The 13,498-nt window shown below is 65.6% G+C and overlaps 1 protein-coding gene across 2 annotated transcripts; it reads right to left on the minus strand.

The window, feature by feature from the left end:
- Positions 1-119: 119 nt before the first annotated feature.
- MFSD12 (major facilitator superfamily domain containing 12) lies at positions 120-8,526 on the minus strand. 2 transcript variants are annotated; one of them, XM_070622554.1, is made up of 10 exons: positions 8,087-8,526; positions 4,737-4,947; positions 3,482-3,620; positions 3,220-3,402; positions 2,885-2,977; positions 2,710-2,802; positions 2,055-2,225; positions 1,879-1,973; positions 715-845; positions 120-618 (listed from the first exon to the last, which is right to left on the minus strand). In XM_070622554.1, exons 1-10 carry the CDS (start codon positions 8,382-8,384, stop codon positions 596-598), a joined length of 1,437 nt encoding a protein of 478 aa, XP_070478655.1. In that variant the 5' UTR covers positions 8,385-8,526; the 3' UTR covers positions 120-595. The 2 variants fall into 2 exon arrangements, with proteins under 2 accessions (XP_070478655.1, XP_070478654.1); XM_070622553.1 differs by having other exon boundaries at positions 3,482-3,616; positions 4,733-4,947; positions 8,087-8,487.
- Positions 8,527-13,498: the final 4,972 nt, after the last annotated feature.

Below are 13,498 nucleotides of genomic sequence, written 5' to 3' on the forward strand. Positions count from 1 at the left end.
TCCACATGGGGACGGGATGGGGATGGGCGGGCAGCTGGGGGGCGCTAGTGACTGAGCCCGGGCGGACGCAGGGCCCCAGCCGTCCCCTCCCCTCCTGGTCCCAGCAAACAGCCAGCGAGTCCTTGTGCGCCCACCGGCGGCTCTTTATTCACTGTTGGCGCAGCCAGGAGCTGGGCTCACCTGCCGGCACCCCGGGCCTGGGCAGCCCCAGTGGGGACTCCTGGCTGCCTCCGTGACACACTGTCCCCAAGAGGCCTGGCAGCGGCCGGGAGACCCCAGCGGGGCCGAGGGTGAGCCAGGAACCGGGGCTGAGCCCGGCACAGCCCTGGGCCCCTCACGTCCTGCCCCCACACAACAGAGAGAGGGCCCCAGACCATCCAGAGCTGTACCGGGGCACCCCCAGACCTGCGAGGACCCCACGGCCCTGGGGACCTCAGGGCCTAGCTCAGGGGCCCTGTCCCAGCGGGATAAGCCGCCAGGGTCCTGCGTGTCCCGCCCTCGCCCGCCGGCCCGCAGCCAGGCAGGGCGCTTCTCGGCCTCAGCTGGACGTGGAATGTGCAGTCGTGCTTCCTCCACACGGGGGGTCGTGGCGGGGTCAGGGTTGGGCTCCAGGGTCCCCTGCAAGAGAAGGCGGTGGGGTCAGTGAGGGCGTCTGTCCCTGTCCCACCAGGCGTGGCTGTTTGGGCTTTTTGGGGGGGAGGGGCTACAACTCACAGCTCCGCAGGCGGATCGGCCAGACGAGGAGGCTGCACAGGGAGAGGGTGGCGGCCACGCCCACGCCGCCCGTCACGGCCACCATCACCCAGTGGTAGAAGCCCACGCAGGCCCTGCAGCACAGCTCCAGGCTGGGGGGGGGGGGCGCGGCCGTGAGCGGACGCCGAGGGACCCCCATGCCCTTCCTCCCGCTCAGCCGGGCACAGCCCCGCCTTTCCCGGCACCAGGGGCCCCCTCGACCCCCTCCTCCCCTCCCTCCCACCTTCAGCCGGTGCGGCTCCGCCTCACAGGCCACCCCAGGCCCGCCCACTTCTCCCCGCTCCGCCTCCGCCTGGGCCCCCAGCGTCGCCTCCCGGACCAGCGCCGGCCCCTCCTCCTGGTCCCCGTCTGTCCTCCCCGCGGCCGCCACCAGAGGGCGCCCGGAGCCCGAGTCCGTCCCGCCGCCTCCGCCCGCAGCCCTCCAGGCTCCCCTCCTTGGGCCCCCCAGGCCCCGCGCGACCTGCCCCGTCCCCTCCCCGCCCTCCCTCCTCCCTCTGTCCCCTTCCTCCCTCTGCTCCAGCCACAGGATCCCCCTGGCTCCTCCTCCCACACCCCAGGCCCCGTCCTGCCCCAGGGCTGTCCCTCCCCGTCTGCCAGAACTACCTCCCCGACGTCCAGGACCAACGTCCCCCGACCCGGGAGGCCCTCCCTGACCTGCCGCCCCGCCAGGCCGTGAGTGGTGTCCTCCCCACCCCTCACCACTGGTCTGCGTCACACATCGGTTAGTGCGATGAGTGGAGAGGCGGGTGCTGCCCCAGCTCGCCGAGCACAGACGCCAGGCCGGCTTTGGTTCCGGGTCCCCGGCTTCTACAAGGTGTGAACTCGGGGGTCTGGAACCCCACGTTCTGAGGGCCGGAGGTACGCAGATTCCAGGTTCCCCCAGCCCTGCCCACTCACGTTCCCCCATACACCTGTATGCTGTGCCCTCAGCCCCTGGCACATGAGACAGTGTTTGTTGAATGAATAAACGAAGTGCTTGAGGACAGGAACAACTTGGTCTCCCCAGCCTGTGAACCGCCTAGACCCAAACCCAAACCGCCAAACCCCCAGACCTGGCAGTGCCTGGCACACAGCACACACTCAGGACACTCTTACTAAATGAACGAACAAATGGGTGACACTCACGAGCAAGGGTGCAGGCTCTGGATGACCATGACCGCCAGCCCATTGGCCACCTTATCTGAGAAGCTCATGGCGCCGTACACGAAAGCTCCGCTGTGCTGGGGGACACGCGCAGGGGGTCAGCACCCACGGCCGGACCCCGGTCCCCGACCCCCACCCGGCCCTGCCCCCAGCCCTACCGTGTGCGGGCCGATGAGGTCGGCCGTCATGGCCAGTGAGGTGACGAGGATGGTGGCACAGCCCCCGCCCAGCAGCACGGCGGCCACGTACACGGCCATGCCCAGCTCATCGACCAGCGCCACCCAGGCTGCGAAGGCCAGGATCACCAGGAGGCCCACGAAGTAGGTCATCTGCAGAGGAGGCCGGCCCCCCAGTCAGGCCCACCTCGCTGGGCGCCAGGAGCCTGGCGCTTGCCCTCTCTGGTCTTCAATCCACTGCCCTCCTCCCAGGAATGAGGGGGTCGAGCTAGACCGTCCCTAAGGAGCCCCAGCTTTGAGCTCAGAGGATCCTGGGACTGTGGGAGCCCGAGGTGCCGGGAGCTCCGAGGAGCCGACATCCTAGGCCCGGGCCGTCGCACGCGGCTGCCACCGGAGGCAGTGGCTGCCCACATGGAAACGCAGAGCTACTCAAACAAAACAAAGGCTTCTGTACCTCCGTCTCGGGGCCACCCCCTGCCCAGCCCTGTGGTCAGTGCCGAACGTTCTAGCGCTCTGCAGCCCCGAGATCCAGGAACCCGGTTCCCAGGCCCGGGGCTTCCACGGGGCGCCCACGCCGCGGTCTGGATCCCGGGGTTCCGGGGGCCTGAGCTGCGAGGGCGCGGCGGCCACCACTCACGTTCCTCCCGATGCACTTGTTCACCGGCTTCATGAGGAAGGACGAGCAGAAGCCGCTGACGTACATCACCAGGGGGATGGTGGCAATGAACTTCTGCGGGCGGACGGGCGCGGGCTCAGCGGGGTCCTCGCGGGCGACACCCCCCACCCCCGCCCCGGGCGCCCCGGCCGCTCACCTTGGGCAGGTTGAGGGAGTAGGTGAGGTACATGGCGATGTACGTCTGGGACAGGTTCACGATGAGCCTCGTGCTCATGTACAGCAGGCCCACCTGTGCGCAGACGGACAGAGGGATGCTGGGGGTCAGGGGGCTCTCCCGCCAGCAGGGGGCGCCCCTGCGCTGCGCCTGATCCATTAGTAGCCACGGCCCGGGCCGGCGCCGTGGGAAGAGCACGCTGATCGATTAGTCATGTCTGCCCCGGGTGCGGACTGCAGAAGGGGCGCGTGTGCCCATTCCGGCCCTCCCTGCCCAGCCCGCGGAGGGGGTGTCCGTGCGCCCCCCGCCCAGCGTACCTGGTAGAAGGAGGGCTCGCGGAGCCAGTGCTTCCAGAGCAGCAGCGGCCGCGCGGTGGCCGGGGCCAGCAGCGGGCTGCGCTCGTCCGGCTCCTGCGCCGGTGGCCGGCGCCTCTCCCGGGTGCCCAGGTGGAACAGCAGCGAGAAGACGGCGCCCACGCCCACGACGCACAGCGACAGGGTCTGCGGACCGGGCGGGGGGCGGTCAGCGGCCGCAGCTCGAGCGCAGGGCTCGGGGCGGCCCGCCGCGGCCCCAGCTCACCCGGAACACCGGCACGTCCTGGACCCCCAGGTGGTCGCCGGCCTCGTCGGGGGGCCCCTCGCGCGCAGAGCCCTGCAGGCGCAGCAGCAGCCAGGCGGCGCCGAAGACGGTGATGTTGGCCACCACGGTGAAGGCGTACCTGCGGCGGGCAGGGGTCAGCGCGGCCTGGACCCCCGGCACCCCCTCCACGGCCGCCACCCGAATCCGAATCCGAATCCGGGCAGAACGGGGCGGGGGGGCCTCTGGATCCCACCAGGCCTGCTTCCTTCCTGGAAGTGGGGACAGCCTCCCCCGGAGGTCCAGGTGCGATGGCGCAAGACTGGCGGTGACGCGCTCGCAGGCAGAGGCCCCCGGGGCGGCGTTGGGCAACCCCGTGTAGGGGCCTCCAGCCCACCCGCGGCCGGAATGGGGAACTCAGGCCGCGGCAGTGGGGACGGGGGCCTCGAGAAAGCCACCGCTGCGGCAGCAGGAGGAACCGGCACTGACAGGGCGCCCACCAGGAGCAGCTCCGGCCACCCGCCCCTGCGCACGTGCTGTCCCTGTGCCCCTCCCACGCGCACGTCCTGGGGGCACCGCTCTGCCCAAACCCTGGCCTCGGGCGGTGACAGCCTCTCAGGTATGCAAGGGTTAAAGCAGGTGATCCGCATGTCGGGTCTAGAACTGTGCCCTGCACACAGCAGGCGCTCCATAAATGCTCCCATTGTCGTCATATCCGGAATCCCCTTCAGCAGCGCAAGCAGGTTGACAGATAAGCCGGGTGCCAACTGCACCCACATGTAGCCGGCGGGATTCTAAGACGGCCCTGGGGAGCCCCACACCCCGTCTCCCCTTGGGGACGGGGCCTGTGAAGGTGACGGGCTGTCACTCCCATGTCTAGGTAAAGAGACTGAGCGATGCAACGAAGGGAGGTTACCCTGGGTGGGCCTGACCTAATCAGGTGATCCTCAGACCGAGGACTTGGCCCTTCCCTGAGATCAGAGAGGGTCCTGCTGGCCTCAGAGCAGCTAGCCACCCTGAGTGCCACGTCTGCCACCAACTGTGTGAGCACGGGGGAGGGACCCCAGGCCTCAGGTGACACCCCAGTCAGGGCTGAAGCCTGGACCGTAGCCTCGAGACAGACCCAGAGGCAGAAAACCCAGCGAAGCCGAGCCGGACCCCCGACCCGCGGACGCTGCACAAGGATCCAGCTGCTAACTCTGCGGCCGTTTGTCCCGCGGCCACAGCTGCCCGACACCCGCCCGCGCCCGGGAGGTACCTGAGGGCCGTGAGCTCCACCTTCTCGTGGTCGCTGGTGACGAGCTCGGGGATGAGGCTGAGGTGCGCGATCTGCGTGGCGGCCCAGCCGAACTGGAAGATGACGATGAAGGGCCCGTAGTAGAGGAGGGCGGCCCACTCGGGCGTGGCGGCCCCGCAGCCCAGGCACGGGCTGAAAATGAACGGGAAGGACAGCAGCACGCACACGGTGCCTGCGGGCGGGGCGACGGGATGCTGAGCCGGGCCGGGCCGGGCCTCCACCCGCCAGCCAGCCCGTGCTCCATGCCCCTTGTGTCGGATGGGGAGACCGAGGCACAGAGCGCCTGAGGTCACGAAGCAGGCGGAGAGGGGAGGGGGTGGCAGGTGGGGAAACTGAGGCACAGAGCGCCTGAGGTCACGAAGCAGGCGGAGAGGGGAGGGGGGTGGCAGGTGGGGAAACTGAGGCACAGAGAGCCTGAGGTCATGCAGCAGGCGGAGAGCGGAGGGGCCTTCCCTCCCAGCTCCTGTTGAGGGTCCTGTGGGGCCACCAGGAGTCAGGAGGCCCAGGTGACGCTGGGGGTCTCGGCTGGACCCTGCGCTCCGAGCCTTGTGTCCCCGTCACCTCAAGAGGGGGCCTCTCCCTGGAGAACACTCCAGTAGCTCAGAATAAGCCCACGTCCGTCCTCCCTGCGGCCCCCCCCAGGCCCCTCCCTGCCCTCCCTCCTCCCTCTCTCCCCCTCCTCCCTCTGCTCCAGCCACACAGGCCTCCTCACTCTTCCTCCAACACACCAGGCCCGGGCCTGCCCCAGGGCCTTTGCACCAGCTGTGCTCTCTGCCTGGAACATTCTTCCCCTCACATCCCATTAGGGCCAGCTCCTTTTCATCTCTCGGGACTCAACTCAAATGCCACCTCCTCAAGGCAGCCCTCCCTGACCAGCCCGGTCACCAGCAGTCCCCTCCCCGCCCGGCACACATCTGGACGCTGCTTTCTGTCCTTCACCCCGCTCGGCACACCTGGGAATTCTGCGTCTGTCCATCTGCCTGTTTCCTGCCTGCCTCCCCCACCGGACCGTGGGCTCCGTGGGGTGGGGAACAGTCCCTCTGGTCACCTCTGTGTCCCTAGCCCCCGGCACGGGGACGGGCACAGCAATGAGTCACCATGAGTCAGGTGTGAGCTGGACGGCTTCCAGGGGGACCGGGCCGCAGAGGGGGCACCGAGCATCCTGCCTCCCCTTCCTCTCCCCTCCACCTCCCTTCCCCTCTGCCCCCTCCCTCCTCTCCGGTGGCAGCTGGCCTGCCTCCGTCCCCAGCCGGGGGGTGACCTCATCCCAGGCTCGGCCCGCCCTGGGGCCTGGAACCGGGAACTGAAAGCAAAACCTCCTTCGTTGCCGTTTGTTTCTCTGGAACTGAGGCCGAGCGGCCCCCAGGGCCTGGCCTGACCGTGGACTCAGCTCCAAAGAATGTGCTGCCCCGGCCGGATGGGTTAACCATTGCCAGGCTCGGCTGCCCGCTGGGGACGACGGTGAGTGACTCCGCCCGCTGGGCCTCAGTTTCCAGAAACGGACAATAAAAATACGAGGCTCGCAAGGTCGGCGTGAGAATTAAGAGTTCAAGTGTGAAAGGGAGAGTTCCCACCGCTCTGAACCCCTGCCCCCCTCAAAGCTGAGTTACTTTACAGCTTTGCACAAGCTGTTTCAACGGCCTGGGGTGTCAGTTTACAGACACACTCCTATTCATCCTTCAAAACCCCAAAGGTAATGTCTCCACCTCCAGAGCTCTGCTGCTTACGAAGCCCAGTCCCCCACCTGCCCCAGCCCAGACCCCACTGGAACGTCCACGTCTGGCGCTGAGGGTCCTCCCTGGGCTAGAGGGGGAGCCCCGAGGGCAGTATAAGGGAGAGTCCCCCCCCACCACCCACAGACTCGGGGCAAGAATAGAGAAGTGGGCACTGTTGCGGAGGTGACCTTTACTCAAGCCACCTTATCGGGCAGCACGAGGGGTGGCCAGCTTCCTTTCCCTACCGATCCTCGGCCCGAGGGTTGGCCTGAGGTGGGGGAGGGGCACAGGTGGGGCTTGGTGTGGGGCAGGGGCACCCAGCCCGGCCCGTCTGCATGAGCACAAAGCCTCCTCTTCTGGATTGACATGGGTGGTTCTGCTGGGGACCCAGGTCCTGGCTCCGGGGTCAGGAGGGACCCCCGCGGAAGCTCAGGCCTCCCACCCACAAAACAGGCCGACTGTCATGCCTGGGGCTCCCACCTCAGGGCCTTTGCACACGCGGTGTCCTCCACCGGGACCCTGTCCCCAGCTGGCTCCTCCTCGGGGGTCCCCCTCTCTCTGGCCCAGAAGCCATCCTGTCGCTCATCGAGCAGCTTATCTCACTATTGTGGACGAGGTCACCTCCGAGACTTGGGCTCGGCTCCACCCGCGACCCCACCATGAGCCCGGAGAGGACACCTCAACGGCCGTCCCTGACGTGGTGGCCACCGCCAGCCGCCCGCCTCTCCCTGTCCCCTCCCAACTGCTAGGGTTTCACGAGACGCTCAGTGCCCGGGACACCTGACACCCCGCCCCAGCTGTGGCTGCACAGGTGACTGCTGCACCTGCAAACGTGACCGGGCCGAGCGTCACTGTCCCCTGGCTTCTGGAAAGCCGCCGCCCGGAATTCCGGGGGTGGGCGGGATTCCTGGCTGTGCCCCCCCAACGCCAGGCGGCCAGATGCCAGGATGCGGGCGCCTCTGCCCGGCCGAGCTGCAGGGACAGTGGCTGGCTTGTCACCAGGCCCCGGGTCCAGCAGGCAGTGTCACCAGCATGCACTGGGCAGGGCGCCCAGCCCCATGCCTCCTCTGCTACCCGCAGCCCCCAGGGCCGCCAGCCAGCACGGCCGCGACGCTCGACTCCCAGGGCTGTGCCCCCGGTCACCAGGTCACCCGAGGTGAGGCAGGAGACGGACACACAGACGGACGGACACGGGGGGTGGCTCTGGGCAGCCTGACCGTCACTCAGACAGACAGAGTCATCCTGGGTGGTCACCCTGACAGACAGACCGGACAGACGGAGAGAGGAGGCGCTGGACAGTCAGGCCCAACCCAGAGAGGGTTCAGGGTGCCCCGGGGTCAGACAGACGGACAAAGGGAAGGGGCACTGGAGGGAAAGATAAACAGGTGGAGGGGGCTCTGCAGGTCAGAGGGCAGCCATGAGGCAGACAGACAGAGCGGGGAGGTTCAGGCCACAGGACAGACAGACAGAGGGGGGAGGCCCAGGCCAGGGGACAGAGGGGGGAGGCCCAGGCCTCGGGCGGATGGACAGAGGGCGCACGGACAGACGGGCCGGTCCCCGCGGGCGGGCAGGCGCGAGCCCCGGCGGCGGACTCACCGACCAGGTGCCAGGCCTTGCGGGGCCCGCAGCGCGCGCAGCGGCCGGCGGCGCGGTCGGCCTCGTAGCCCACGAGCGGCGTGCAGAGCCCGTCGGCCACCTGGCCGAGCAGCAGCAGGAGGCCGGCGCCGCGCGAGCTGTAGGCGCGCACCGAGTGCAGGTAGAGCAGCAGGTACGTGAACCACATGGACGCGCACAGGTCGTTGAGGAAGTGGCCCACCGCGTAGCTCAGCCGCGCCGCCAGCGACAGCGCCCGCGGCGCCGGCCCCGCTCCGGCCGCCGGGGACCCGGGCACCATGGCGCGGCCGCGCCCCCGGCCGGGGCCCGCGATCCCCGCGCCCGCCCGCCCCGCGATCCCCGCGATCCCCGCGATCCCCGCGCCCGCCCGGCCGAGCGAGCCTGCGCCCGCCGGACCCGCGAACCCCAGACTCCGGCCCGGGCGGGGCGGGGAATCCCCGGAGCGGCGGCCGCCTGCGCCAATCGGGGCCGCGCGCCGGGGCCCCAGAGCCAATCACCAGGTGGATGGGCGTGGCCTCGGGGTTAGCCAGGCCTCCACACCCGGCACCGACGGGGTCGCGCGGTCCTAGAGCCCGACTACGCGAAATGAGGTTTGCGGGACTCCCCACCGAGGTGGGGGGCGTCACCAGGGGCGCCCTCACCCCGCCTCCCTGCCCGCGCCACCCCAGCCTGCCTGCAGCTTTCCGAGGCCTCATGTGGGCCGGGGAGGAGGTAGTGGGCTGGGGGCGTGGGGGGGGGGGGAGGTCTGAGTTGGAGCTGCCCTTGGGGTCCGATGACATCCTGGACCGGAGAGACCCAATCGGACGCATTAGTTCTAATTAATTAGTTATTAACGATAATAATGGGGACCATCATAATAATAACACCAGCTGGCATTTAATGAGCGCTGACTGTGCCAAGCGCCCACGTGGATTTTCTCATCCCGGCCGGGCGGGGAGGCGGAGCGAGTGTCTCTCCCATTTAACCCTCCAGGAAGAGGGCGGGCGAGGGGACGGGCGCCCAGGGGCGTTCGGTGAGTCATGCGCGTGCGACTCCGGCCGGTGCTCCCCAACCCCGCCAAAGGCCCTCCCACGACTGGGTCACACAAAGCGGTTTCAAGTTCCCCCAAGCGTTGGCACCGTTCCCCCACCCGCCTCCAGGCCTCCTGGGGTAGCGGCTCAGAACCCGCTCTCCGGAGCCGCAATCAATCGTGGGGTCCGGAGCCAGCCCCCCACCCCCTGCCAGCTGTTCCCTTAACTCGGGGGGGGGCCTCAGTCTCCCTGCTCTGGAATGGGTATGACGGATGTTAAAAGTGGCGTAAATGTCAGCTTTTAATATTCTCAGCCAGAAAGCCTTCTCTGCACCGCCTCCTCCCCTTCAGTGACGACTCTGGGTCCCCCCCAGTTCCCTGGGCTGCCCCCATCCCGCCCTGACATCAGCTCTCCCCTGGTCGAAGGGTGGCCATATAGGCAGAGAATCAGAAATGCAGACGCAAATCCGGCAAACGACAGGGAGCCAGTGACAAGCAGGAGGCTCAGGCTGCCCAAGGGACCCCCAGCGCAGACCCCCACGCGGTGATACACCGCCCCCCTGCCACACCCGCTCTTTCATGAACAGGAGCCTGAAGTCTGGGTGTGGCCTGGTCACGGGGACTCAGAGGCAATCTAGGGGGGCGGGGGGAGATAGGGGTAGACCGCACTGGAGAGATGGACGGATAAGCGAGATAAGAAAGTCAATTCTTTCCTCCCCGCAGGGCACGTCCCGGTCAGGTTGCTCCCAGGGAACTCAAAGACGCTTGAAATACCTGGAACCTAGGCTTCTGAAGTAGGGTCCTCGTCCCCTTTTGTCCCACCCCGGCCCCAGGAGTGCTGACACCGCTTCCTGCCCATTCTACAGATGAGGAAACTGAGGCTCAGAGGGGCGGGCCCAGCTGGGCGGGAAAAGGGGCTCAGGGCTTGCTCTTACCCGCCTCCCCTATGGTCCGGGACCCACGGAACCCTCCCAGCAGCCCTTTGGGGCAGATCGGACCCGGGGAGGAGGGGAGGTTGGTGGAAGTCTCTGGGTTCTCATCCTCTTGGAGCCAGCTAGTATTTCCTGGGCCTGAGTCTGTGGGGAGGCAGGAGGGAGGCTGCCTGACCCTGGGGCCCAGCAGGGGGAGCTGCCCCCCCCGCCCCCCGTGTCATTCATTCATTCATTCAGTGGATCTGGCCTCACGCTGGGCGAGGCTGGAGCCCCCTAGTCTGAGCCGGGACAGCCTTCCAGGGTCAGTGCCAGGGCTGGAGGAATCCTCCCGGGAGGGAGATGGAATGACAGGGAGTCAGGACTTCACCCTCGGGTCACAGGGAGCCATGGGAGGGTTCTGAGAGAGGCTGGGAAGGTCAGATAAAGAATCCTGGGGGGTGGGGGTGGGGCGGTCTGTCCCAGAGCCGGAACCAGAAGAGGGCACATCAGAGAGGGGTGTCCGATGGACCTGGGAGCTCAGAGAAGGCCTGCCTGGAGGGAGGGATGACGGGAAGGGGAGATGAATGCTAGAGGGGGAGGACAGACGCACAGACAGGCTCGGGTCAGCAGAGATGGGGACAGCTTTTGATGTCCCCAGAGCGTTCCCAGCGGCCCCGACGCCGACGCCGGCCTGGCGTCCCCCCTCCCTCGGCCGGACATCGGATATCCCGGGGGGCGGGGGGGACGCTGGCTTTCATCCTCTGCCACGCAGGCCCAGGGTCTGGGGTGAGGGAGAGGTGGGAGGAAGGGAGCAGAGAGGGGAGGGGAGGGGAAAGGAGGGGGGTTCTGAGGCTCAGCCTACGCCTCCTTAGATGCCAGGGTGGCTGTGGGCAGGGAAGGCCACGGCCAAGCTCAAACCCAGGCAGTCGCATGCCAGCCACTGAGCCTCAGTTTCCCTTTCTGTAAAATGGGGGTGAGAACACCACCACGGAGGAGGTTCCTGGGAGGCCGGTAAGGACTTCCAGGCCCCACGCAGGGTTTCTCAAGCTGGGCGCTATGGCCATGTGGCAGCTCATCCTGCTTTGCGGTGGGGGGCGGACCTGGGCACCGCAGCGTCCGCCCAGCAGGTGACAGGAGCACCCCCGAGTCGTGACAACCCAAAATGTCTCTAGACCTTGCCCAGTCCCCCCCTGGGGGGCCGAATCGGCCCCGGGGGGGGGGGAAGCCATCCACCAGAAAATTCTCCGTATCAGGGGATTTCTCCTTCGTGGACAAGACGAGCTAATGCTTTCTGCGGCCCTGGCTGGTCAGGCCCGGCTCTGAGCAGCCGCGTGCATGAAACTCACTGAGCCCTGCCCACAACCTCATGAAGGTAGACACGGCTATCATCCCATTTCTCAGAGCGGCAAACTGAGGCACAGAGAGTTTTCCTAAGTTGCTCAAGTCACACAGCGGGGGCTCAGCGCTGCTTCCCTGTGCTTCTGAGGGTCCAGCATCCTTGGGGGTCTGAGACCCCCGTCCCCACTCCCCTTTGTTGGGGAAGTGTTTCCCGTCACGACCTGTTAAAGTGATCCCCTGTATTCAATTCACCCTGTAAAAAAGCCTGAGGAGGTTGAGATGTCCTGGGAGACCCTGATTCTTCCTGGGGGCGGGGAGGGGGGAGAAAGGTTGAGCCACCCACTATTGGCAAATAGGCAGGAAACATTTAAATGGGAGACGCCCCAGGCCAGCAATTCCGTGTCCCTCTGCCTGGCCTGGAAAAGCGATCCAGGGGCCCCGGACAGCAGGTTGGGGACGTTTGTGATGGAGCAACTTCGGGCAGGACCAGAAGGTGCGTCAGCGTCAGCCAGGATTTTTTAACCAGGCGGTGGCGCGGTGACGAGGTGGAATGTCACCCTGCCTGGGGCGAATGAGGCACTGCCGTGCACCTGATGTAGACACACTCGGAGAAAGGTTATGGCGTGAAGGAGGACAAGGCCACTGTGATCAGAAAAATCGAGACGTGACCTCACACTTACAGGAATACAAGGACACACACAGGGATGTGCACGTGCGTAGGAGCGTGTTGCACTTTGCGCTGCGCCCCCAAATGAACAGGTGGAGCCCTAACCCCCAGACCTCAGAATGGGGCCTTATTTGGAAATAGGGTCATTGCAGATGTCGTCAGTTGAATGAGTAACACTAGAATGGGCGGGCCCTGGTCCCATGACTGATGTCCTAATAAAAAGGAACTGTGAGGGCCGGCCCAGTGGCGCAGTGGTTAAGTTCGCTCGTTCCGCTTTGGCGGCCTGGGGTTCGACAGTTCGGATCCTGGGTGTGGACACGGCACCGCTTGGCACGCCATGCTGCGGTAGGTGTCCCACGTAGACAGTAGAGGAGGATGGGCACGGATGTGAGCTCAGGGCCAATCTTCCTCAGCAAAAAGAGGAGGATTGGTGGCAGATGTTAGCTCAGGGCTAATCTGCCAAAAAAAAAAAGGGAACTGTGGGCACAGACTCATAAGCACAGAGAAAACGTCACGTGGAGACAGAGGCCGAGAGCCGGGTCATGCGTCCACAAGCCAAGGACCGCCAGGGACGGCCAGGACTCCCAGAATCTAGAAGAGCGTGGCACAGACTCTCCCTCCCGGCCCCAGAAGGAACCAGCCCTGATCGAGTCCCCGATCTTGGGCTTCTGGCCCCCAGAACTATGAGATGCTAAAATTTCTGTTGACATTTTCCCAGTTTGTCGGAAAAGTTTTAGTAAGAGACGTAGCAAGCCAATAATGAGGAGCGCCGCGGAGGTGCGGTGGCCTGACGGCACACTTTCCTTTTGTACAAATGAAATCCATTTGCACGTTATTTGCCTCACAAAGTTCATTTCAGAAACAAAGATGTTTAAGATCCTTCGGGGAGCTCGCATTTCTAGGACCACAAATTGGGATATTCTTCCTGGTTTCACACCGTATAGATTTCCAAAGGAAGCACAGAAAGGAATGCGAAGAGAGCAACACAAAATTATGCGACTTTAGACAGCTCTGGTTACTGGTTTTACTGAAAGCTCGGAATTAAGAGCGTTTCACGTTGCTCAGACAAACCGATGTATAATTGGAAAGCAAAATGGATGTGCTTTTAGATAAATGCATGAAGGACAAGAAGTCAAAGAGGATAAATGCTACTTGTCTCTTGCTGGGGTGGAGGAAGGGGTGGCTGGCATGAATTGGACTGAAGACGCTTTAATTTTTTGTAGAGAATAGCCACGCAGCAAGGCCCTTCTCTTGCTGCCAAGGAGGGCCAAGCTGCTTTCAAAAGCAACCTCAAAACCTTTCCTTTCTTTTTGATGTGCCATCTTTGCGCGGTACCTCGCGAGGGGGAAAAGGACGGTTTCTATGGCAACGCCAGCTGTGTCAATCACGCCCAGGAGGCGGGGCTCGGAGGGCGGGGCTTCCTCCCGTCTTCCGGCTTGGACGTCTCACCTGAATTGTTAACCGAGCAG

This window comes from Equus przewalskii, chromosome 6 (genome assembly GCF_037783145.1).
Source record: "Equus przewalskii isolate Varuska chromosome 6, EquPr2, whole genome shotgun sequence".
NCBI lineage: Eukaryota > Metazoa > Chordata > Mammalia > Perissodactyla > Equidae > Equus > Equus przewalskii.

Bases quoted from the DNA above. Each gene is read 5' to 3' on its own strand.
- MFSD12 (XM_070622554.1), bottom strand. From the start codon at position 8,384: ATGGTGCCCGGGTCCCCGGCGGCCGGAGCGGGGCCGGCGCCGCGGGCG. The intron at 3,621-4,736 runs GTACCTCCCGGG...TGCCCGCCGCAG, and splicing joins GTGGAGCTCACGGCCCTCAG to GTACGCCTTCACCGTGGTGG. The intron at 2,978-3,219 runs GTACGCTGGGCG...GTCTGCGCACAG, and splicing joins GCGAGCCCTCCTTCTACCAG to GTGGGCCTGCTGTACATGAG.